At 43.4% G+C, this 27,121-nt stretch overlaps 1 protein-coding gene across 1 annotated transcript in view; it reads right to left on the bottom strand.

Annotated features, from left to right (window-relative positions):
• gabrr2a (gamma-aminobutyric acid type A receptor subunit rho2a) overlaps positions 1–27,121 on the bottom strand; it is a 73,958-nt gene that overhangs the window by 44,161 nt on the left and 2,676 nt on the right. Inside the window, exon 2 of the mRNA XM_040049148.1 lies at positions 18,136–18,242. Within this exon, the coding sequence (XP_039905082.1) occupies positions 18,136–18,242 (107 nt within the window). The remainder of the gene's footprint in view (positions 1–18,135; positions 18,243–27,121) is intronic.

Raw genomic sequence — 27,121 nt, 5'->3', positions numbered from 1 at the left:
TTGGTGACCCACACTAATTAGGGATGCTAGAGAGTATGTTTCAGTCTATTTAACCTGTGTGAAGAATAAGTCTGCTAGTTCCCCTCCTGTAGGCCTGCTCAAACCCCTTCCCACTCCAGGGTGTCCCTGGTCTCACATCTTTCCTTAACTTTGTGACTGGTCTGCCTCCGTCAGGTTGAAACACGGTAATCCTCACAATAGACGATGGAATATGCCCACAATTGCCCAACTACCTTGCCCCCCATCCTGTTCCCCTTCGAGGTCTCCCTGGGCTACTACCCACCACTCTTTCCAGTAATAGAAGGTGAGCACACAGTCCCGTCTGCACAGCTGCAACTAAATCAAGATACTAGCCCCCCTTCGAAATCGAGGCAATGATTAATCCTGTCTCTGCTCACCTGAAGTTACCCTGCAATATGCACGTACACAAGGTTTTCCATGTCTCCCAGCTCAAATCATACCTCTTTAGACATCTGTCCCCACCAGTGTTGGGGAGTAACGGAATACATGTACCACCGTTACGTATTTAAAATACAAAATATGAGTAACTGTATTCCGTTACAGATACCGTTTAAAAAGGTGGTATTTAGAATACAGTTACTTTGTTGAAATAAAGGGATTACACACCAGTACTTTCCTGTTTCATATTGTCACGGGTCAGGACTGTTTGGGTTTTGTATGACAGCTACGTTCTGTAGTTCCAGGCGGCAGCATTGCGGTTGCCATGGTTACAGGGTGACGCTCTCGCTCTGCGTGTTTCCTGGGTGAGAGAGCGCCGTTTTGTTGTTGTTGTTGTGCTAAGCTAATAGGCAGAATGCTACAGCTCTAAAGAATGTAGCATCATGGGCGGTGTAGTCCGTGCTGCAGGGAGAATGGACTGCCATACCCGTTATGTGTCTGTGAGAGCGAGGTGGGAGAAAAAGGAGAGTCGAAAAGTATGAGTTGTCATCAAGCAAAAACGGGAGCTGGAAGCATGATAATATAATAATAACCACTTCAGCCAAGAAGAGAGCCTGACGAGCCCAGTTGTAAGTAAGCTATTAAGACTCGACTGTACACTGTGTTCCTGTTTTCCTCCGAAACAATAAGTTCCGTTGGAGCAGCCTTTCAACGCCTCTCTCTGTCTCTCGCAAGCAGAGTTGACCCAGACAACAAAGTAAAGCTATTTTTCGGCTATGAGCCCGACATGAACCCGACGTATTAGTCAGAGGTCCCTTTACTACGGGTTTGGAGCCGCAGACCTTCAGTAACAGTAATGAATCACACAGCAATAGTACATTCATGTAGTTGTAAAATGCATGATAATATGTTAAGTAATCCAAAGTATTCCGTTACGTTACTCTCATTGAGTAACGTAACGGAATACGTTACAGAATACATTTTAGGGCATGTATTCTGTATTCTGTAATGGAATACATTTTAAAAGTAACCTTCCCAACACTGGTCCCCACATATTACTTTTCTTAAAAATAATGCATTATGTTACTCACAGGAGAAAGTAGTTCATTATATTACTCATTACATTACTTTCATTTTCCTGTAAAACAGCTGAAAAGCATTGTCTCATAACTACCATTTAACAATAGATGCTAAATGGCCTGTATTTGTATAGCGCTTTACTAGTCCCTAAGGACCCCAAAGCGCTTTACACATCCAGTCATCCACCCATTCACACACACATTCACACACTGGTGATGGCAGCTACATTGTAGCCACAGCCACCCTGGGGCGCTCTGACAGAGGCGAGATAGAAACCAAGGCTACAGTCCTACAAACTAACAAAAATCCTTATCCTAATGAGGAAACATACATGATCTTTCTCTTAGTGCTTTGGTATGAACACAAAACTGACAACAAAAAGCAAAGATGACAACTAGCACAAAGACACTTCAAAGTGATCGCCACAGTGATTCTACTGTAGAAACAGAAGCTGCAGCCTGACGGCACTTAACTAACAATGACATGGGGAGTAAGTGAACTAGGGCTGCAGCTATTAATTATTTAAGTAATCAAATAATTTATTGATTATCCCATATATTAATTGAGTAACTGGATAAGAAGCACTTTTGTCTTAATGGGCAATAATAAATATTCAAAGAGAAAACAAAATGGGTCTTTCAGAATCAATTGCTCATTGGTTTCCTCTTTAGAAATTGCAGTGTTTTAAAGTTTAACTCCAAACACCTAACAACTAAACTAAACTAAAAACAAATAAACCATTTGATTGCATTTATGTGCCATATTAATGTTACATTTTTTTAAAGAAAACATTTTCTTAAAGTTTTTGGGCTGCTGAAAACAGACATTATGATGGTGTAGGCATTAATTAGTATTAATAATAATTCAGTCTCCAACCTAATAACCCTCAGGTCAGAGGCCCAGAGTTTAATCGCCCATGTACATTTTTTATTGGCTTTTTAAAAAAAAATAAGCATTATATATATAAAAACACCCAGCACGCCCCTGCGGGCGGTTTATCCTTCAAGCTCGGGTCCTCTACCAGAGGCCTGGGAGCTTGAGGGTCCTGCGCAGTATCTTAGCTGTTCCCAGGACTGCGCTCTTCTGGACAGAGATCTCCGATGTTATTCCCGGGATCTGCTGGAGCCACTCACCTAGCTTGGGAGTCACCGCACCTAGTGCTCCGATTACCACAGGGACCACCGTTACCTTCACCCTCCACATCCTCTCGAGCTCTTCTCTGAGCCCTTGGTATTTCTCCAGCTTCTCGTGTTCCTTCTTCCTGATATTGCTGTCATTTGGAACCGCTACATCGATCACTACGGCCGTTTTCTTCTGTTTGTCTACCACCACTATGTCCGGTTGGTTAGCCACCACCATTTTGTCCGTCTGTATCTGGAAGTCCCACAGGATCTTAGCTCGGTCATTCTCCACCACCCTTGGGGGCATCTCCCATTTTGACCTCGGGACTTCCAGGTTATACTCGGCACAGATGTTCCTGTACACTATGCCGGCCACTTGGTTATGGCGTTCCATGTATGCCTTGCCTGCTAGCATCTTGCACCCTGCTGTTATGTGCTGGATTGTCTCTGGGGCATCTTTACACAGCCTGCACCTGGGGTCTTGCCTGGTGTGATAGACCCCAGCCTCTATGGATCTTGTACTCAGAGCTTGTTCTTGTGCTGCCATGATTAGTGCCTCTGTGCTGTCTTTCAGTCCAGCTTTGTCCAGCCACTGGTAGGATTTCTGGATATCAGCCACCTCCTCTATCTGCCGGTGGTACATACCGTGCAGGGGCCTGTCCTTCCATGATGGTTCCTCGTCTCCCTCCTCTTTCTTGGGTTTCTGCTGCCTGAGGTATTCACTGAGCACTCGGTCAGTTGGGGCCATCTTCCCAATGTATTCTTGGATGTTCGTTGTCTCATCCTGGACTGTGGTGCTGACACTCACCAGTCCCCGGCCCCCTTCCTTCCGCTTAGCGTACAGCCTCAGGGTGCTGGACTTGGGGTGAAACCCTCCATGCATGGTAAGGAGCTTTCTTGTCTTTATGTCAGTGGCTTCTATCTCCTCCTTTGGCCAGCCTATTACCCCAGCAGGGTACCTGATCACGGGCAGGGCGTACGTGTTGATGGCCCGGATCTTGTTCTTACCATTCAGCTGACTCCTCAGGACTTGCCTGGCCCTCTGCAGGTACTTGGTGGTTGCAGCTTTTCTAGCGGCCTCTTCATGGTTCCCATTCGCCTGCGGGATCCCCAGGTACTTGTAACTGTCCTCTATGTCTGCAATGTTGCCTTCTGGTAGTTCAATCCCCTCAGTTCTGACTACCTTCCCTCTCTTTGTTACCATCCGACTACACTTCTCCAGTTCGAACGACATTCCAATGTCATTGCTGTATAGCCTGGTAGTGTGGATCAGTGAATCGATGTCTCGTTCACTCTTGGCATACAGCTTGATGTCATCCATGTACAGGAGGTGGCTGACAACTGCTCCGTTCCGTAGTCGGTATCCGTAGCCAGTCTTGTTAATGATCTCACTGAGGGGGTTCAGGCCTATGCAGAACAGCAGTGGGGACAGAGCACCTCCTTGGTAGATCCCGCACTTGATGGTGACTTGTGCTATGGGCTTGGAGTTGGCCTCTAATGTTGTACGCCACATCCCCATTGAGTTCCTGATGAAGGCTCTTAGGGTCCCATTGATCTTGTACAATTCTAGGCATTCCAGTATCCAGCTGTGGGGCATTGAGTCATAGGCCTTCTTGTAATCAATCCAGGCAGTGCACAGGTTGGTCAGTCTGGTCTTGCAGTCTTGGCTGACTGTTCTGTCTACCAGTAGCTGGTGTTTTGCGCCTCTGGTATTCTTGCCAATTCCTTTCTGTGTCCCGCTCATGTATTGACCCATGTGCCTGTTCATCTTAGCCGATATGATGCCTGACAGGAGCTTCCATGTAGTACTGAGACAGGTTATTGGTCGGTAGTTGGAGGGGACCGGTCCCTTCTTGGGGTCCTTGGGGATCAGGACCGTCCGACCTTCGGTTAGCCATTCCGGGTGTCTCTCGTTAACTAGCAGCTGGTTCATTTGTGCTGCCAGACGCTCGTGGAGTGCAGTCAGCTTCTTTAGCCAGTAGGCGTGAACCATGTCGGGCCCTGGTGCTGTCCAACTCTTCATACTGGAAGAGTATGCCATGCAATGCTCAATTACATGGGTGGGAACTAGTGTGTTAGCGCAGTTAGCTCGTAAATGTGTTGGCCGTCTAGCCCCATGCACGGGGCGATCGGCGGTAGCTCGTTAACGGAGATTTGCCGTGTTGTGGCGTTAACATCATTTCAGATTAACGCTGACAGCACTAGTGGGAACACAACGAATATGACTGCACATTTACTCCGACATCATCCTAGTGCAAAGACAAGTGGAAGCAGACAAAAACAACAAGCATGCATGCTACAAACTTTACCCGAGTCATTTAGACAGCCGTTAGCACATGATTCTCCTTATGGGGACCTGATATGTTTAATATGCTGCTGAGAATATAGCCCAGAAGAAGCATATAGTATAGCTTTTATTTTGAAAAGAGCCATTTCTCTGTAATAAACTCTCTTTTCCAAAGATGAGTGATTCCTCAATCAGATACAGGGCTCGCAATATCGCTAGCCCGACGTCCTGGGGCTAGCGATTTTTCCAGTCGGGCTACCAAAATCTATCTCTGCCCTGCCCGTCGGGCTATCATAGGAAGGAAAAATATATGTCAATGCTTTTGCATTCTTTCGGAAATGTAGCTGGGTAATTATGTCATTGGCATCGGTGAGCCACTGTCAATATGTGACATATTGAAATCGCGTTTGAATTTGCGCTTGTTTTTTTGCTTTCACTTTGCAATTGCGCGAACTGTGTAGAGAGAGCGACAGCACTGATTGGTGAGTGATGATAATTTGCGCACCAATTCCTCTGACATCGTCTTATCAATCGTTAGCTTACTACGCAAACATGACAAGTGAAATCTCCCGCAGCAAGCTTAAACATGTGAGAGGTTGATCGCGCAGAGAATCGCTGAGCTTATGTGAGTGCGTGTGTAAAAGCAGCAGGATATATATTTTAGTTCTGCTGAGTCAAATAAGACAGGTCAGGGTGAAGAAGTGACAGCCAAAGAAAAGTTTACCACAAAACGGAAAAGTTATGACAAATCAGACTATAAGGCAAAAAGAAAGTGCAGCTTTATGGTTTCATGGACAAAAGAATTTCTGTGGCTGCAATATGATGAGCTATATAACCAGGGGTGCACATAAGTGGTCCGCAGGTGCGCATTCGCTGTCAAAATAAAAAACATGCACAAGGGTTAGGGTTAAATTTGAAAACTGTACTTTTGAGTTAAAATATATATTTATAATTTTAATAAATGACAAATTAAAAAGGCATGAACATTTTTTTTTGTATCGAAAAAATATCGAACCGTGACACCAAAGTATCGAACCGAACCGAACCGTGAATTTTGTGTATCGTTGCACCCCTAATTTATATATCTGAAAAATGTTATGAAAGCCTTTAAATAAATTATAGTACACTCTTTGCCCCTCTTTAGATTCCCCCAGTTTGCTGCAGGTATTGCTCCCATGTAAAATATTATGGCTCCCATCAGCTTTTAGCAAGCTGTATAATTCAACCAGTCTAATATCAGACTAAGGTTCATATACATCTTTTAATACAACTGCAAAACTTACTGCTAGTTTTCTTTCTGTAAAACAAATTCATTGGATGGAGGAGCTACAAAGTTTGCTGATCAGGTGCTTTGATGAAGGACTCACACTAGTTTTTTCCCCAGTAAACATTTTAATGGTGATTACAGGAACAAGCACTGTTATTTTGGATGCTAGAAACATGTTTTTTAATTTCATTCAAACTGAGCTCACCGTGTCAGTAGCGGATGTGGCGATAACACCATATGCTCTTACAACCAGGACAATCCTGCTTTCGTACTCTTTTGAATATAAAAAGAGGTATTGAAGTATTTGGGTCTTCTTTGCCAGACTGCGTAACAGTTTCTCCCCCCTATCGGACAGCTTAGTACTGAGGAACTGGAAACACACATAAAAATAAACAGTACACCCACTGAAAATTTAGAGACTGGAATGCCTAACTATTAGAAACCACTATCTATCTATCTATCTATCTATCTATCTATCTATCTATCTATCTATCTATGCTATTAATTTATCATATCTATGGTTTATAGTATTAATCTATTCTCTTGTATGTAGTACCATGGTACCACAATGGTTCTTGGGGAACAGTGTTTTATCTCAAGACAAAGCAGTGTACACAAAATGACATAAAAATCTTAGTTTTCACTTGTGGATCATTTGATACACATCTGACCATTTTGAGACAAATTTCGTTCCATATAGAAGGTACTTTAAACAAATTCGCATGCAGAGAACACAACAAATCAGCGTCTAGCAACTAGACACATTTTTATAATCTAAAATCTTACATTAAATATCAACCAGCTGGAATTATATTTTATTGTCAGCAAGTAATCAAAGAATGTGAGCAAGGAGTTCATTTCTATTCCTTGTAATATCAGGTTATCATGAATGAGTATTGTAAAATCACAATTTATATGTGAATTTCAAAGACAGTGAGCTGTAAGTGTCATTGAGCCTACACAAAGACTGAGGGATTAACTAAAAGCTTCATGGTGTCTCTCATGCATTCCAAACCATTTTAAAAGACTGCCTTTTACTCTGACAGTGAACCAGTTAATTTCTATTTGGACATTTCTGAAAAAATAAACACTAGTGACATTCTATCCAGAATAACAATTCTTGGACATGGTCTAAAACATTCCCATTTAGAACCCAGGATGTGCAGAGTGAACTGCTGCAATTTCATTTTTGACTTTTTTAAGTGTTTGAATTTTAAGCTGCTGTGTTTAGATTTTGTCTCAGTTCAGCAGATGTAACAGGTACGATCCTTATGAGTCATTCCCTCTCAAACCATCATGGGCCATCTGCTCAAACACCTGTAGGTGTAAGTCTGTTTACATCTACAGGTCATCAATGGTCTGTGACTGAGTGCCCCAACAATGGATCCTGGAATGCCTAGAACTGTAACATCAGTAGAGGCCAACTTCAAGGCAACTGCAAAAGTCACCACCAAGTGCAGTATTTACCAAGGACATGCTCTGTCCCCACTGCTCTTCGCCATAGGCTGGAATCCCTTCAGTGAAGTCATTGACAAGACTGGCTATGGTTACCGTATGATGCAATTGTCGGCCACTTCCTCTACATGGATGACATCAAGGTGTATGTCAGGAGTGAGCGAGACATAGGCTCAGTGATCCACACCACTGAGGGGACTGCATTACCAAAAGGCAACACTGCAGACAATGAGGACAGCTACAACTACCTGGGAATCCCACAGGCAAATAGGAACCATGAAGAGGCTCCTAGGATAGCTGCAATCACCAAATACCTGCAGAGGGTGAGGCAAGTCGGAGGAGGCAACTCAATGGAAAGAACAAAATGCATGCAGTTGCATTGGATGGCATAATACATCATCACAGTTCCTCTTTTGGCACCCTTTTATATGGTATCCCTAGAACAGCAAAGACAGTGAAACTCCTTCTGATCTCCCCTATACTTCTCAGTGGGACTCTCAAAGTAAACATAGCATCTGTATTGCTCTTTCTTGCTGATCATCACCTATCTTCTTAGTCTAGTTTGTACAATTCTTTCCAATATCTTCATGTGGACTCTTCAATTCAATTCAGTTAATTCAATTTTTAATAGATTTATTATATATATATATATATATATATATATATATATATATATATATATATATATATAAATAAATTTAAAAAAAAACAAAAACACCCAGCTTGCCCCTGCGGGTGGTTTATCCTCCAAGCTCGGGTCCTCTACCAGAGGCCTGGGAGCTTGAGGGTCCTGCGCAGTATCTTAGCTGTTCCAAGGACTGCGCTCTTCTGGACAGAGATCTCCGATGTTGTTGGATCGTTGAGTTGACTCGGTACAGCCCCAGCTCTATAGTAAAGTGTGTGTGTGTTTGTGTGTGTGTGTGTGTGTGTGTGTTGCTTGCCAGACTAATCACTGCATCTTTTCTTGTCAGTATCTGGGAACAGAGTTTGTCACGGGGGCGGAGCCACTGTATAGATGGGGTTTGGAGTTTTCCCGATTCACGCCACGGACACGAGCACTGTGTGGGATTTTGGTAGAATCACAGGGGAGCCACAGAGCGAGGATTGTCACTGTTGTCATTCACCTTTTTCACTGTAAATAAACTCATTGTCTCTTTTGGAAAAGTCCTGCATTTGGGTCCCGTACTTACTGTGAACCTGACATGCATACCATTTTATACATATGATGACTTTGGGTATTGGGCTTTCTTTACCTTAAAATATGAAACACCTCGAGGAGACTGTTGTGATTTGGCGCTACATAAATAAATTTGAAATAAGGCAAGACAAGGCAAGTTCATTTATATACCACAATTCAACAACAAGGTGATTCAAAGTGCTTTACAGAGACATTAAAAAACAAAAACAAATAAAAAGCATGATTTAAAATTGATTAAAAAAACAGTAGATAAAATAAGTAGTTAAAATGTAAGTTTTGAAATTTAAGCTTAAAAGTGTGGATTTGGTGTTTTATTTAAATGCAGCTGAGAATAGGTGAGTCTTCAACCTGGATTTAAATTTAAATAACTGAACTTCAAAAGTACTTCGGACTAATGCTTATTCCAATGACCTTGATAAAGTCTTACTTATACCTTACCTTTTTTTCTTTATTGCCATAATAATGTTTACTATTTTAAGAGTTTGACAGACCTTGGAAGAAAATCAAACTAGATCAATTGATCCATCCATTTTCTTAAATACTTATTCATTTCAGTTCAGTTCCAGGTAGACAGTGCCAAATCAAACAACAATTGTCTTAACTGCCTTTATATTTGCAAAGTATTAGACGTAACAGTAAAAGGAAATTGAAAAAAGACAAGCATAGCGAGACCATGAACAACTAAGAACAAAAACAATAAACAGGAGAAAGTAGACAAAAATAGTGAAATGCAATAGTTGAACATACAGTCAGGGAAAAGGAGGAAAATGTAGAAAAAGGGTCAGTGCAACATGGGAAGTCTCCCAGCAGCCTGAGCCCATAACCTGTCACCTGTCCAGCCCTAAATATAAGTTTTATCAAAAAGGAAAGTATAAATGATAATTTATCAAGGAATAGTGAAAACATATCCTTGTGTCACCATGACTTATTACTATGATGGAGAAAGTGTTCATAAACATTGGAATTTCTATCAAACACAGAATTTCAAAGTACCTTCAATAATACTGAATGTACTTTCACAGCCAGTTTTGGACCACTTCTCAGTTCCATGTCTGTTCTTAAATTGGGACAAAGTGTCACTGGTGAAGCAACAGCTGTCTGATGGCGTAACAGATTGGTGCCTGTGCTAATCTAAGCTGTAAACATGAGGAACTGCTGTCAGCTTAATCTGCTTGTCACTGCTGGAGTGGAGTCTGGCATGCTGCTAGACAACACTAGGCAGGGCTGCCCACACAGCCAAGGGGAGCTGCACTGAGTAAAGCTAGCAACTGAACTAACTCTAGTCACTCTAGTCATATTAAGCCAACATCTCCAGATGGTATATGGGTGCAACTGACCCATTCACCAATGAGTGCTTAAAGCTTTAGCAACAAAAAAGGAAACAAATACCATGCTGATTATTGTGTCATTTCCCTGAGCTCTTGTCCCCTCAGAGATGATGCACTGGGATAATGTGTACTTAAATAACAGAAATGACAAGCTTCTGCTGTCCATTACATTTCACAAGCTCAAAATATCTTAATGGGAATATTGTTGAAATCTCCCAATTCTTTGAATCTTTGGGCTGAAGGAGGGACAATACTCGGTGTATTTATGCTCAATCAACAATCATTTATTTCCATACAATTCAACACTTAAGAGCATAAGGACCATCATGATGGGGAGACATGCCTGAAGAGGGTCACAGCAAGTCTCAAAATGGTGACGGGTTGCTCAGCTTTTTATAGTCTCTAGTGGCCCCCATCTAGTCGTAAAAGCCAAAACATCACATTCTTTCTCTGTTACAGCGCCTAAGTTATGACCTCGGCAGTTGTCTCTCTGCTTTCTGTAAGGTGGGGGTGTGGAATGTGGTCTGTCTATCTCCCCTGTCTTAGACACAGAGTCTCCTGCTTACCACCTTCTCTTCATGATTCAACAATTAAGCATGTAATACATTCACAGCAGATCAAGGATACAGAGTGATGCACACTTATCTAATAAACTAATAAGTGAATATGTTCTGTTAACTCAAAAGTATAACGAGAACTAAACTACATACAGCTCACACACTCTATATTAAAGGGTATAATATGATCTACAGCAGTATTCTAATTCAACTACTTTGATTACATATATAAGGTAACATATGATAATAGAATAATCTAATAATATACAGCCATGCACACCTTTAAAAATGACGTGATTTAGAGTGATTTTAATAATTAAAGCAAGAGGAAGCATAAACCAATGTTTCTGTTTTTCTGTTTGTTAATATATAGCTGCTCAGCACAATTTTCTCATCTGATCTCCAGAGTTCTGACATCAGATTCATAGTGCAGCAGTAATCACAGTCCTGTTCTTCCCATGCTGCCCGATATCATGCCATGTTATTTTAAGATATAAAAGGAATGATATTCAGTTAATTCAAATTTACAATTATTTTTAAATTTATCACATTCTTAGCAGAATATAAAACATATTAAAATGTATTATTATGTATTTGAATGATGCACTTTAACTTAACTGGTATCACAACTAAAATGTCAGAAAATGCTTAGTGGCAGAATGTCTGTGAAGGTTCTCAGTGCTTAGTGGCAGAGCTCACAGACTGAGTTTCTGGATATGTCTGTTGACTAGGATTGCATTGTACCATTCTGTTGAGTCTCTATGGCAGAGACTAAAAAAGTACTTAACATTTCAGTGTCTTGTGTCATCTATAATCAGAAATTGCAATAACCAAGTTAAAACACTCTTGCTAAGTTTATTTTATCTGTTAGCTCTCTTTAGATGGTAAATGGCCTGTATTTATATAGCGCTTTACTAGTCCCTAAGGACCCCAAAGCACTTTACATATCCAGTCATCCACCCATTCACACGCACATTCACACACAGGTGACGGCAGCTACTTTGTAGCCACAGCCACCCTGGGGCGCACTGACAGAGGCAAGGCTGCCGGACACTGGCGCCACTGGGCCCTCTGACCACCACCAGTAGGCAACGGGTGAAGTGTCTTGCCCAAGGACACAACGACCGAGACTGTCCAAGCCGGGGCTCGAACCGGCAACCTTCCGATTACAAGGCGAACGCCCAACTCTTGAGCCACGATGGCCCCAGAGCAAGCTATTAGAAAAACAAGAGCTCATATTTTATATTTCTAGCTTTAGCATCTAGCTTATTAACATTGAGAGCTGGGATCCTATTTGGACAAAGTACCTAATACATTGCTTGCAATTTTGACATGAGCACATTGCTCAAGTCAGGCTTGGCTGGATGATCGTCTTTGGTGGTGGTGGTCAGAATGACTGGCAATAGCTTACCAAAGTGGTAAGTTTTGGTAAGGTGATATTTATCTTGTTTTTCCATTAATGTGTTAAATTAGCATTATCAATATGATGAGACACATTTAATTTTTTATTTTTTGTTTTCAGGTGTGGAAAAGTGGAAAGCAGAAAAAGAAAACACAATGTCTGTGTTTAATTTTCACCAGCATCTGTAGAGCTCTTTACCAAATACTGATATGTGTTTTGCATCTGGGCACTTTGGGCACAACACGTTTTCACTCCCAAAGCGTAACATTTTACGCTAGGTGACGATATATTACGCTTCCGGGCACCCAACACGTCCCACGTCACATATTATGAGATTGGAAAAATGAGGAAACACGAGAATCGTTCAGAATGAATTTACACATGTATGTTTGTTTTACTTAAATCGCTTTGGAAAGACTATCTAACGTCATTAAAGTGCTGGTTAGGGTTAGGGCTGGAATACATGGCTGGAATGTGTATTACAGCGGGAGCGTCATTCTACTGGATTTCATCCGTAACCCGGCGCGTAGCATAAGAACGCGAAAGGTGACCTTCCGCGTTCCTCAGGAACGCCTTGGGACTTGACAAATCGTCAGTATATTACGCTTCAGGAGCGAAAACGGACTGTTGGGCATTGAAGCTCTGCTTACAGGGGTTCTTTTCTGGTCATTTTAATTCCCTTCAATAATGAGCCAATATTGTTGTTCTTCTGGCAAGACCAGTCTCAAATGACATGAGGAAAAAACGCTTTGCATTTGTCATGTCACTTGTATAATAATGTCGTCATCTATAAGAGGATTGTCCCCTAATAGCAGGGTTGCACAGTTTGATCCTCAACTGTTTCTGTATGAAACCTAAGCCAGACCTACTCATTGAGTGTGTATGTTTTCATGTTCATGTAATAACTTCGAAACTGTATCCTCTGGTAAACTCTACATTTTCTGAAAAGAACACAATTCTTATGCTATTCTTAGTAGATCATACAACAAACCATTCCAAGCCCATATATCAAATGATCTCACTGATGGACTTTCAATCCTTCTCCCTTCTCGGTGGATTAAAAACAAGCTTAATGTGTTACTTTACCAAGGATTAAGAGAAATCATGCACCACACCCACAACCCCCACTCCCAACCCTCTCCTCAATCCCCTCCCCTGCCCATCCTCCCTATACTGCAGCAAGTGGCATTGGTACAGATCTGATGATATCTGAGTATTTGTACCTATAAAATGGTCTTGGAGTGCAAGGATTACTTTGCTTGAACTTAATGCAAATGGGGTTGTAAGATATGAAAGCTGTGGAAAGCAGTGCTAATCAAGAAAGCTTTTGGACATGAATTTGGTAAATGGTCAATGGTCAATGTCCGACTTTCTTTTGCTTTTTTGTGTGTTCACTGTTCTTTTTGCACTGGACAAGTGTTGTGCGCTGTTAACATACACGAGACAGGCACTACTAGACATTGGCAACTCACACAATTATCTGGACTCTACTCTTTTCTTACCCCTGGAGCTTTTCGCTCTACCACTGGAACTTACAGCCATTGTTTGCCCCGGCAGCCACCGCCACCACTCCCAGGAAGGCCACGAAGCACCAAGCCCAAGTGAGCCAGCCGACCCCAGGAGAGCGCTTCGGAGACAGTGACGCAAACAAGGCAATAGGGGTGGGCTCCATGCTAGGCTAAAAGCTCGGGCTAGCCAACCACCTCTTACTAGCCAATGTGCGGTCCCTGGAAAACAAACTCGACGAAATATGAGCCAGGATCACAACACAGCAGGAGATAAGAGAATGCTGTGCTCTTATTTTCACCGAGACCTGGCTTTCAGATAAAGTCCCGGAATGCGCCGTCCAGTTGCAGACTCACACTGTACACTGGAGAATCCGGTAAGGCTTTTGGGGGAGGTCTATGTGCATTTATTAACAACTCGTGGTGTGGAGACGTGCAGACTGTCTACAAGTACTGTTCGCCAGACGTGGAGTTTCTAATGCTGAAATGCTGCTCTTACTATCTGCTGCGGGAGTTCTCAGCTGTGTTTTTGGCCATTGTTTACATCACGCCACGAGCTGACTTCGCAGCAGCGCTCGGCAAACTCCACGAAGTCATCAGCGCATTAGAGACAACTGCAGTATGCCTAATGGCCCAACAGGTCCACGTCAGACACCATCGCTGCTGCCACTACTCACTCTCCCACCTGGAAAATAATGACTCCTACATCAGGGTACTCTTTGTTGATTATAGCTCCGCCTTCAACACAGTCATCCCTCAAAACCTCATCCACAGACTGTCTACACTCGGCCTGCACCCCACCTTCTGTGACTGGCTACAGAACTTTTTGACTGGCAGGCCTCAGTCTGTCTGGATCGGCAACGGGACTTCAGCCAGCATTACAACAAACACTGGAGTTCCACAGGGTCATACTGAAGTTCACGGATGACACTGCAGTGATCTGTCACATCACTGGAAGGGACGAAGTGGCTTATAGGAGAGAGGTGGCCGGTCTGGTGTCATGGTGTGAGGACAACCTCACCCTCAAAACTGATAAAACAAAGGAGATGATAGTGGACATGAGGAAGAAGACGAGGCCTCACCAGCCGCTGTTTATCCGGGAGAGTGAAGTGGAGAGGTTGAGCAGCTTTAGGTACCTGGGCGTTCATATCAGTGAGGACCTCACCTGGACACTGAACACCACACAGTGGTCAAGAAGGCTCATCAGCAGCTGTATTTCCCGAGGAGCCTGAGGAAAATTTGGTATGTCAGCCAAGATCCTCAGCAGCTTCTACAGCTGCATTGTGGAGAGCACATTGACCAGCTGCATCACTGCATGGTACGGCAGCACTACTGCTATGGACCGCAAACGCCTGCAGAGAGTGATAACAACTGCGGAGAAGATCACCAGGACCTCACTTGTCTTCATTTACTTATTTTGTACTTATTTATCTTTCAGTATTTTTTATCCTTATTTTTACCTTATTTATCTTAATATCTTGTCTTATTTTTATCCTTATTTATCTTGTTCCTTCAACCCTACCTAACTTGGCATTAGAAGAAGAAGAATTTCATTGCACAGAGAAATGCTATTTCTTCTGTACACATGACAATAAATACTTTGAATCTTTGAATGGTAACTTTATTGCCCCCAATGGGACATTGATTTGTAGTATGTCAACACATCAATAACACATACACACACACACACACACACACACACACACACACACACACACACACACACACACACACACACACAAAAGAAACATCCCAAATGTTATCAGTAGCATCAACAAAGTGCAATGTGTAGTAGTGATGGCAACAACACTTATGGCTTAGTGTTATTGAGCATAACAATAGCAGCAGGTATAAAAGACACTCTATGTCTCTTGGTCTTCCCTGCGGCACTTTATGCCAGCGACCTGAGGGAAACAGGTGAAAGTCTCTAAAGAGAGGATGGTCTAAACATGACATGACAGAGGTTGCCTTCCTCAGCACTGGGCTGATTAAAACAGATTCAATAAAACTTTTATAAAAAAGGTAATCATCTGAGATGAAACGTTAAAATCTCTCAATCTCCTTAAAAAGTACAATTGTTGTTTTACCTTTTTTTCACTGTAGAGTCAAAATGTGACTCAAAGGACAGAGCCTTATCAAGAGCAACCTCCAAATACTTATGACTATCCACCAGTTCAATGGCTGCACCATTTACTACTGTTGGAGGGGGGCTTCCTGAAGTAAATTACCATGTCCTTAGTTTGTAAGGTTTTGATCTTTAAGGACTGATCACACCAAGAAGCAAACTCATCCACAGCAGGTCCATGGGAATACTCTTCACCATGAAGGACGCGTACAATGACTGTGTCATCTGCATATTTAATGAAATGCCTTTCAGCCTGTGTACTATGACAGTCATTAGTGTACAAAATATATAGCAGGGGAGAGAGAAAACAATGCTGTGGTGAACCAGTGGAAGAATTCAGCTGATTGGAAAAACAGCCGTTTACTCTCACACACACTGAGATCTGTCAGTTAAAAAGTCTAAAATCCAACCAACAAGATTAAAATCAAGTTTAAACTGGTTAAGAAGCTTATCAGCTAGGAGATGTAGCTGGATATTATTAAATGCTGAAGAAAAGTCAATAAATAGGTGCCAGTCATGGGCTTTGGCCCCATCCAGATGGTGATATAGGAAAATCAGTGGGATTGTATCAAGAAGAAAAGTGTACTTTACTGGCAGTCAAGCCTTCATGAGTCAAAGCTTTGAGTTTCTAAGCAATAGTTTACTGATTGGTACTGTGAAATTAAATAAAATCCATAATGATGCATTTGGTTGGTTTGACTCTATTAAAGAAGAAGAATCAGCTTTAATTGCTTTCCACCTGTCTCCTGTACAGAGATGTAGGTGGATGTTAACGTACAAATAACTTAATAAAATCTCCACTGAGTTTTAAGGACACCACAAAAATTGGACTCTGGAAAAGAGACACAATTCCACCAAGACCTAAGCGTAAATTTCTGTATATACTCAAGTTTATCAATTAAATATTATTGTGTTTATCTAACCTATTACAAGTAGATTAAAAAATATATTTTAACTAGTAACTCAAAAAGGTTTAAACATCAGAAGGAAAAAAATTGCGTGACAAGGTCTGACTCAGGTGTTGGGGAACCTGTACACAATGATGAGTAGTGGGGTACTGGAATAAGAAGGGAGTTACATGAAGAGGATGTGAGACCTATGGAAGCGTTGATACCCAGCATCAGGACTGACAGTGAATTCAACAAGTAGCTTAGTGTTCCAAGATTTGGAAGAAGCAACTGCTGTTACAACTGCAGATCAATGAGGTTCAACACAAATGCTACGACAAAGGGGAGCCAGGACGTCTGGTCAGTGGGGAGATTTCAACCCCAGCCAAGATTTGATACCAAGGTTAACTACTGAAGGTGTGTTAAGTGTGAGAGCTGCGCACCTGAGAGATAGGAAAGTAAAAGAAAGTTGGACCTGGACACTATGTGGCAGATTACCAAGACTATATAACGTATCCTCTGAAGGTCTACTACAGGACGTGAATGCAGCATTACAGACTACACCTACTGTGACCATCACCAAAACCAATCAGCTGATCTACACCAAAGCAGCAGTGATCACAGAGATGCTTGGCTATAAGACAAACTGCCACAAGTACCCTCTATGGAGAAAAGGACTAGAGGAGAGTGTGGAGGGAAGTAAGCCAACTATTGATACTGCAGAAAGGTGTGATGAAGAAAGGGTTGCTTAAGAAGTACAGCAAGCTGTCCATTCCTTAGGCGTTGAAAACTGCCAAGGAAAGACTCTCAGCCTTTGCCAGTCACTTATAGAGGTATACCAGAGAGAAAGGAGGCAGGAGAATAAACCAGCTGTACTCCATTGAACTATCTAAGGTGTATTCTCAGTGGCAGGGCAACAATATGCGAACAGCCCCACCAAGGCTGGAGACAGAGCAATACTGGAAAAGCGTGAGGGAGAAGGACGCAACCCGTAACATCACTGTTCAGTGGCTAGTGGATCTAAGAGCAGACCACAGCAACCTCCTTGAAAAGGATCCAGTAGCCTCTGGTAGAACAAATAAACCAGTAATGGCTAACTGAAGTTCTGATCCCAAAGGATCCCCAGAAGGTCCCATCAACTACTGGCCAATAACCTACCATGTGTTCCTGTGAGAATTACAAGATCTGGGCAATCAACACTTATGGCCTATCATGCACAAACATGAAAACGCTTATTACCATGCATGGAGGGTTTCATCCTCTTGGTGAGACATGCCCAGAACACCTCCCAGGGACCCGATAGTCCACAACAACAGGAGAAATACCCCATACTCTTGACACTCTCTTTACCTGCTCCCTATTCTCGCTACAGATCACAATTTTTCTGCAAACACCATAGACACTTGTCCATTACCATTGCAAGAAGCAGCTCAATGCTAATCCCTTATGTAATTCAACCCTGACTTTTAATCAACATCTAATGCTATGTGAAAGACAAACAAAAGCAGAAATTTCTACACCTACCTCCAAATGCTGGCCTCATGGTGAAGTCATGGTCATCTACTTTGAGCAGGTGTTCTGTCTTCATTTTGCGAGATTTCGTCACATCTGGAGGCTTCTTTGACAAGGAGCTACAGCAGGATGACAGTCACTGTCAGATAGCTGATTTAAACAGTTTTGATTATTAAGAATTAAAAAATAATGCACCAGGAAAGAATGGTACAAAATAATATGCACTGAATAAGAAATGTATGAACTGATTTATGCCGATATGATTGATGATTGAAAAGTTCAGTTCAACATAAGCAAATCAGTCACTCTGTTTGACGCCAGAGTGATTGAGTTTACTGTTTGTACTGTTTGTACAATTACAGTATTTGTGTTTTTGTTGAGTAGAGGCCATGCTGGGGTATTGTATTGCTTTACACATTGGTTAAATTCAATTCAATTCAATCTTATTCAAATTGTGCCAAATCACAACAACAGTTGCCTCAAGCCACGTATGTGTTGTAATGACTCCTCTGTTAGAGCATTCATTTGTGGCTTATAAAGGAGAAAACCTACCTGGCCCTGTGTGAAAAAGTAATTGCCCCTCTTATTAAATCAGGATTGAACTGTAATTGTCCACATTTTTTGGAAAGCTAAGTCCTGATTACTTGCAGATCTGGCAGAAATCACTCAAATAGAACATGTCTGACAAAGTGAAGCAGGCTAAAAGATCTCAAAAAGTATCCTCGATCTAAAGAAACAGCTGAGTAATAAAGTTAGACTTCTATCAGTCTGGAAAGGGTCACAAAGCCATCTGTAAGGCTTTGAGAACTCCACAGTGAGAGCCATTATGCACAAATAAAGAAAACAAGGAATAGTGGTGAACCTTCCCAGTGCCATGATTCCACTGTGTGGCAGGCAGGATTAGGACCCAAATGCAGGACTTGGTACACATGAGGATGAACTAAAAAAGGCAGCTTTATTTTGCTGAAAAACCATAGAATACTAAACTGGAAAACTTGAAACTAAGACTAGGGAATGGAAAACTAGGAGTTACAAAGGAACACGGAGCACAGGAAATCACACAGCTACGAGGGACGATGTGACAACAAGCTCATGCAGATGGTCATGGTCAGATGCGACCAAAATCAAGCTCTTTAGCATTCAATTCAATTTTTTCAATTTTATTTATACAGCGCCAAATCAACAGTTGCCTCAAGGTGTTTTATATTGTAAGGTAGACCCTGCAATAATACATAATAATAGACTGCATTTATATAGCGCTTTTCTAGGCACCCAAAGCACTTTACAAATCCACTATTCATTCACTCTCACATTCACACACTGGTGGAGGCAAGCTACAGTTGTAGCCACAGCTGCCCTGGGGCAGACTGACAGAAGCGATGCTGCCATATCGTGCCATCGGCCCCTCTGGCCAACACCAGTAGGCGGTAGGGTAAAGTGTCTTGCCCAAGGACACAACGACCAGGACGGAGAGAGTAGGGGGATTGAACCGGCAACCTTCCAGTTACAGATGAGCTTCCCAATCCCCTGAGCCACGGTCGCCCCAGCAAGCACTTTGTTGACAGTGAGAAGGAAAATCTCCCTTTTAACAGGAAGTAACCTCCAGCAGAACCAGGCTCAGGGAGGGGCGGGCCATCTGCTTCGACCGGTTGGGGTGAGATAAGGAAGACGGGATAAAAGACATGCTGTGGAAGAGAGCTAGAGATTAATAAGAAGTACATTTCAATGCAGAGGTCTATCTGGCAGGCAGGATGTGGACTCACATGCACTACTCAAACTCAAAAGGTGAACTTAAAGTGGCAACCTTATTTGCTAAAAAAACAAAACAAAAAAAACATCCTTCATAATATAACTTACAGAAAACAAACCAAAAACCTAGAGCATAAAACTAAGGACAAAACACTGAGAAATTAGAAGTGTAAAAAGACCAGAAACACGACAAAGGGCAAAGGAAAACTCAGGGCTTAAATACATAAGGGAGTAATGATGGAATGGGAAGCAGGAGGGGAACACAGCTGGGACTAAATAGATATAATGAGACAAGGGGAAGCAAAACTAGATACAGTGACACGGGACAAGGGACCGTCAAAGTAAAACAGGAAACATGAGACAATCACAAAGACACAAACTAGACTCTGAGACACAGAAACACAACTGACATGGGAAACAGAGGGAACATGGAGACGAGTGACTAGAAATGGGACACAGGGAAGACAAAGTAACAGAAACCTAAATTCTAGGAACTAAAAATAAAACACAAGCAGAAGACGATAATGAGAAAATCAAAACCGTGAATAACAATAATCAAGGAATATAAATTAATCCACAACCACAAAACACTGGGTTGCAGACCCAATTAACACATAAGTGTGAAAGGTGATTGAAGAAGAAAGTGCATCATGGGAATCCTCCAGCAGCCTACACCTATTGCAGCATAACTAAGGGAGGATTCAGGATCACCTGGTCCAGCCCTAACTATATGCTTTAGCAAAAAGGAAAGTTTGAAGCCTAATCTTGAAAGTAGAGATAGTGTCTGTCTACTAAATCCAAACTGGAAGCTGGTTCCACAGAAGAGAGGCCTGAAAACTGAAGGCTCTGCCTCCCATTCTACTTTTAAATACTCTAGGAACAACAAGTAGGCCTGCAGAGCGAGAGCGAAGTGCTCTAATAGGGTGATATGGTACTACAAGGTCGTTAAGATAAGATGGGGCCTGATTATTTAAGACCTTGTATGTGAGGAGCAGGATTTTGAATTCAATTCTGGATTTAACAGGGATCCAATGAAGGGAAGCCAATATAGGAGAAATCTGCTCTCTCTTTCTAGTCCCTGTTAGGACTCTTTCTGCAGCATTTTGGATTAGCTGAAGGCTTTTCAGGGAGTTTTTAGGACATCCTGATAATAATGAATTACAGTAGTCCAGCCTAGAAGTAATAAATGCATGAAGCGTCACTCAGAGATAGGATATTTCTAATTTTAGAGATACTGCCCAGATGGAAGAAAGCAGTCCTACATATTTGTTAAATATGTGCGTTGAAGAACATGTCCTGGTCAAAAATGACTCCAAGGTTCCTCACAGTGTTACTGGAGGCCAAGGTAATGCCATCTAGAGTAGAGAATCTGGTTAGATATCATATTTCTATTTCAGGGTCGACTACAATAACCTCGGTTTGATCTGTATTTAGAAGCAAAAAATTACAGGTCATCCAGATCTTTATGTCTTTAAGACATTCCTGCAGTTTAACTAATTGGTGTGTTATTTGGTTTCAGAGATAGATAAAGTTGTGTGTCATCTGCATAGCAGTGAAACTCTATGCTATGCCTTCTGATGATAGGCATCAACTCAACTTGCCATGTTTGTAGGAGGAGGAATGCTGCCTATAATTTCAAGAACACCATCCCCAGCCTCAAACACGAAGGTGGAAAATTATACTTTGGGGGTGTTTTTCTGCCACGGGGACAGGAAAACTGGACCGCATAAAAGGGAGGATGGATGGGGCCATGTACCATTACATCTTGGGTGAGAACTTCCTTCTTCAGCCAGGGCATTGAAAATGGGTCGTGGGTGGTGTATTCCAGCATGACAATGATCCAAAACACATGGCGAAGGCAACAATGAATTGGCTCAAGAGGAAGCATATCAAGGTCTTGGAGTGGCCTAGTCAGTCTCCAGACCTTAATCCAATAGAAAATCTGTGGAGGGAGCTGTATATTGGGTTACATCAAGGAAAAGTCAGCTCAGAATAACATCTCTGAGCGAAAGTTGGATTACATCGTGGAACAGCTCACTGCAGTCGTGAGTTCTCAGAATCGGCTCTCTGTGCACAAGAATGATAAGACCACGGACCGCAAGTTTGGGAACTCGCGGTTCTCCAACGGGAGATTGAGAGACCAGTGTCGGAGTGTTAAAGAACAGCTTTGAAATTCTCATGAGCTGCTCGCATAAAAGAAAAATCAACAACATCAACAACATCAACATCAAATGCGGATACCCCCTCGGCGCCAGCTGTGGGCTCATGGCTGGAGCCGAACAAAAGCTCCCTGGTAACAACTGTGTGTTGACTGTTCTTCCAACTCTATGCAAGGCCACCTGGGTTGGCTGGAAGACTGTTTACTTAGCCTGATAGGGCGGAGGACACTTTCTCAGCTGAACTATGGACACACACACACACATACATTTACACTGATAAGCACTCACACATCCCCCCTTCCCTTCCAATGCCTTCGATGCTTGTTGCCTCCTGGGAAAACGAGGCGGGTCTGGGCCTGCGCTGGAGAGTCGGCGCAGTGGCAGGATGACTGCTGTGTTGCCTGGGATTACTCCTTATCCCCTACCCAACCCTGTTGCTGGTCACGTGCTCTCTATAATGTTGTACTGTGGACATTTATGTGCTTTCTGTGCAGAGGAGTTTTTTTGTTTCCTGTTCTCATGCTGTCCTCTATAGCCCAACATGAGTAGAGGTCTCTTTTTTTCCTCTTGTACTTTCCCATTGTAGTGTACATTTCAGTGTTTTTTCTGTAATGCAACTGTTCTCTGACTTGTATTCTCATGTGATGTCTGTGTTGTGTGTGTATGGTCGGGGGGCGGGTTCATTCCACTGCAGGGCAACCTGCCACTGCATGTGGCGAATAAAATTTGAACTTGAACTTGAACTTGCCAAACAACAGCCACGAAACATGGACTTGGAGAGGATGTGCAAAAAGGAATGGGGCAAAATTTCCCCTAAGATGTGTGAAAAACTTCTGGGCAAATACATGACACATCTGACCTCTGTGACTGCCAACAAAAGCTTTGCCAACAAGTACTAAAGCACGTTTTGCAAAGGGAGCAAATACTTATGTCCATCATGAAAATGCAAATTAATTTATGACTTTTTCGAAATGCATTTTTCTGGATTTCTTTGTTATTGTTCTGTCTCTCACTGTTCAAATAAACTTACCAGCTGGGGTTCAAATAATTTTTTCCCTGACTGTACTTAGGAACAACATGCAAATAAAACTACATTAGGCCCAAACAACTGCCCAGTTTTAAACAAAAGACTAATAACACAACAGTAGCAGAGAGGATGAGGCTGTCATGGTTTAAGATGGAGCCTGAGTCTGTCTACACACACACACACACACACACTGGAAAGAGGTGGAGCCATTATAAAAAACAGTGAGCTCAGGTGGAGTGAAAGAACGGCTGACAGCAGCCATCCCACTTTCTACTGCAGTGAAACCTGCAGCAAGCAGAGGTGACTCTAAACGTGAGATGGGGCATACTAGAGCTTATTTATTTCAAGGCTTTTATAGGGTTAACTAAGGGTTGGTTTCGTGGGGGGCTTGACCGGGGACTTTGGTCATAAGCTGGATCTGGGTCATAACCAAGGGCTCTGATGGCTCTTGGGTGCTGTTTTTCTTTCAGCTGCGTGCGGTAGGGCAAGTTTGATTCCTGTCTGGGGCGTCTGTATCCAGTAAGGATCCTAGGCTAGACCCCCATGCTAACCAAGCCTGTGGCAGCCATGAGCGAGAGAGATAAATATGAAGTCATACTGGCTCGGATATCGACCAGATCAACAAGCTCAGGTGTTGAGGAACCAGGGCACCCTGATGAGAAGTGAGCTACTGGAATACGAAGGCATCCGTGGGCAAGACATGAAAATAGGGTGCTGTTGGAATACTACTACACAAGTAACCCCAGCAAAACAGGAAGAAACCTCCGCTTCCTGTTAAAAGGGAGTTTTTCCTTCCCACTGTCGCCAAAGTGCTTGCTCATAGGGGGTCATATGATTGTTGGGTTTTTCTCTGTATCTATGAAGCGCCTTGAGGCGACTTTTGTTGTGATTTGGCGCTATATAAATAAAATTGAATTGAATTGAATTGAACATGAATAGGATGAGGGAACTATAGAATCTTTGATGCCCAACATCCACATTGACGGCAAATCAACTAGAAGCTCAGGGTTCCAGCATTCGGAGGAAGGGACTGCTCTCACAGCTAGAGATTGACGAGGTACAATACACATGCAACGGCAAGTGGGAGCCAGGATGACAGGGGGGAGATATCATCATGGAGCAATACTGGAAGAGCATATAGGAAAAGAACACAACCCACAACAGCAATGCTCAGTGGGTAGTGGATCTAAGAGGACACCACAGCAACCTCCCTGAACAAGGTCCAGTAACCATCACAGAGGCAGATATCAAGAAAGGGTGTCCAGTATGAAGAGTTGGACAGCACCAGGCCCCGATATGGTTCACGCCTACTGACAGAAGAAGCAGACTGCCACGAGCATCTGGCAGCATAAATGAACCAGCTGCTAGTCAATGAGACACACTCGGAATAGCTAACCAAAGGCCAGACAGTCTTGATCCCTAAGGACCCCCATAAGGGACCAGTCCCATCCAACTACCGTCCAATAACCTGCCTCAGCACCACATGGAAGCTCCTGCCAGGCATCATAGCAGCTAAGATGAACAGGCACATGGCTCAAAACATGAGTGGGGCACAGAAAGGAATTGGCATCGGAATGTCATTTGGACTGGAGAAGTGTTGTTGGATGATAACAAAGAGAGGGAACATAGTCAGATCTGAGGGGATTGAACCACCAGATGGCAACATTGCAGACATAGAGGACAGCTACAAGTAGCTTCTGACCCAAGTCCAGCACCCCAAAGCTGTATGCTAAGCGAAAGAAAGGAGGCTAGGGACTGGTGAGTGTCAGTACCACAGTCCAGGATGGGACAAACATCCAAGAATATACAGTATCAGCAAGATGGCTCCAACTGACTGTGTGCTCAATGAATGCTTCAGGCAGCAGAAACCCAATAAAGAAGAGGAAGACAAGGGATCTGCATGAGGTGGCAACATATTACGGGATCAGTGTCTCCACTGGTCTACGCAAAGCGGAGCTGAAGGCCGCTCTGGTGTCTGGGTTGTTGGAGAAGAGGGTGGTTGTAATGCAAGAACCACCGAGCACACCCAGTCCGGATGGACCAAGTGCAGCGCCTCATGTTCCAAGCCAGGTTGTAGAAACGTCAGTGTGTACACCTGTGGGCCAGGGGCTGCCCGAGGGTGGGCCAATGACGCTGCCCCATTTTGATCCGCTCTCCACCCAGTCATCAGAGGGTTCTAAGCAGGATGCTAGGCTCAAAGTCCGCCTGGCTCGTCTCCAGCTGGAAAAGGAGGAGCGTGAGAGAGAGTTCCAGCTGAGAAGGGAGTTAGAGCTTAGGCGTTTGGATGTGGAACTGGCTAGGGCTAGGGAGGTTGAGCTGAAGAAGGTGGAGGCGGAGACTAAGGTCAAGCTGCGACAGCTGAAACTCCAGCATGCCTCCTCCCCTCCTGTGGCGGCTTCGCTGTCACAGACAGAGGTACAGTTTGATGTAGGAAGGAAGAGTCGTCTGGTCCCTGTATTTCGTGACACTGAGGTTGAATCATTTGAGCGGTTAGCAACAGCCTTGCGTTGGCCGCGGGATGCGTGGGCCATCCTGCTGCAGTGCAAGCTGGTGGGCAAGGCACAGGAAGTTTGTTCCTCGTTGTCCGCTGAGTGCAGTTTGGATTACGACAAACTGAAAGGTGCTATCCTGCTAGCCTACGAACTAGTCCCCGAGGCTTATAGGCAGCGATTTCGGGGGTTGAAAAAGGTGCAGGGTCAATCCTTCCTGGATTTCGTGAGGGAAAAGAGTGTCCTCTTTGACTGATGGTGTATGGCCTGTAAAGCTGCAGACCTAGTTTCGGTACGGGAGTTAATTCTCATTGAGGAATTTAAAAATTGCATCTCCGAGCGGATGGCAGTATATCTGAATGAACAGAAAGTCTCCACTTTGCAGCAGGTCTCCACACTGGCTGACAAGTTCGCACTCGTCCATAAAGCCAGTATCGTTAAGCAAGAGCGAGGCAACACACTAGCGAAGGCTAGCAGTGCTAGTGGTGAGCAAGGCACAAGGGGGGAGGTGCCTGTGCCTTGTCCCAGGTCAGACCGGAAATGTTTTTACTCTTTTAAATCTGGCCATTTAGTAGCAAATTGTAAGACCTACAAACAGAAACAGTCAGTCTCGAGGGCTAGGAGTGTGCCTGCTAACAAAGCTAATGCTGGCATGGTTTCAAGATCCAGAATAAAGCTCTGTTTCTTTTGCCACAAACCTGGCCACCTGATTGCTCACTGTTCAAAAGCCAACTCAAAGCAAAATCGATCTGCTTTCAAAAGAGTGAACTGTGGTTCACAAACAGACAAGGTTGCCAGTCATAGGCAACAATTGGGAGCATAATTGCTCAGTGGTGTTATTTGGTGAATGTCAGAGGTCGACTAATTCTGAGCTGCCACCTGTTGATCATCGTCCAGATGACCTACAGTGTGACAGATTGTGTGCGACACAACCATTGCAACCTGCACCTCTGGCTAACCAGCATGCCTTTCGCCATGACCCAGCAAAGAAGCGTCAGAGAAGTGTTGCTGTAAGGCCTTCTAGTTGCCTGACGGGTTCTCCATATGTGATGGCTCAAAAAACCTCTGGCTGTCACTTGGGACACTATGTTGAGGGACTTGAGCCAACCCCATTCAGTGTTTTCAACCCATCAAAAAGGTCTTGGCAGATTTGGCAGGGTATGCCTAACCCTTATTATGGTGCATGGTAGGTGATAGATTTAAGATTCGTGTAGGACATTCTGTGACAAACCACTGGTTTGTATTTATGGGAGGGGGTCTAACGGCCCTAGCTGGGCCTCCTGAAACTGCCCTTGTGTGGGTGTGGTGTTTTTTCTCCGCCTCCTCCTCTCTCTGCCCCTGCCTTCTCTTTTAGGACACACCTGCTGCTCATCTGCCCTCGTTTACCACCAATTACCCTCAGAGGTGATACAAGCTGGAGAAGAGCAGTGTGGATGTGGGAGAGGCTTCTGGTGGATTTCCTCTGTGCTGGTCAGTGTGTGAGTCTGGTCTAGGTGTGGAAAAGGCCTGCTGTGTGTGTGACCAGCCCCACCGTGCGTGGCTCTTTGTGAGTAGCTCTTAACTGAGCAGTGGTT

The sequence above is a fragment of the Simochromis diagramma genome, unplaced genomic scaffold, assembly GCF_900408965.1.
Source record: "Simochromis diagramma unplaced genomic scaffold, fSimDia1.1 OVJJ01000426.1, whole genome shotgun sequence".
Taxonomy (NCBI): domain Eukaryota; kingdom Metazoa; phylum Chordata; class Actinopteri; order Cichliformes; family Cichlidae; genus Simochromis; species Simochromis diagramma.
Note: the sequence above shows the minus strand (reverse complement) of the source record. Positions and strands in the feature narration are given on the sequence as shown.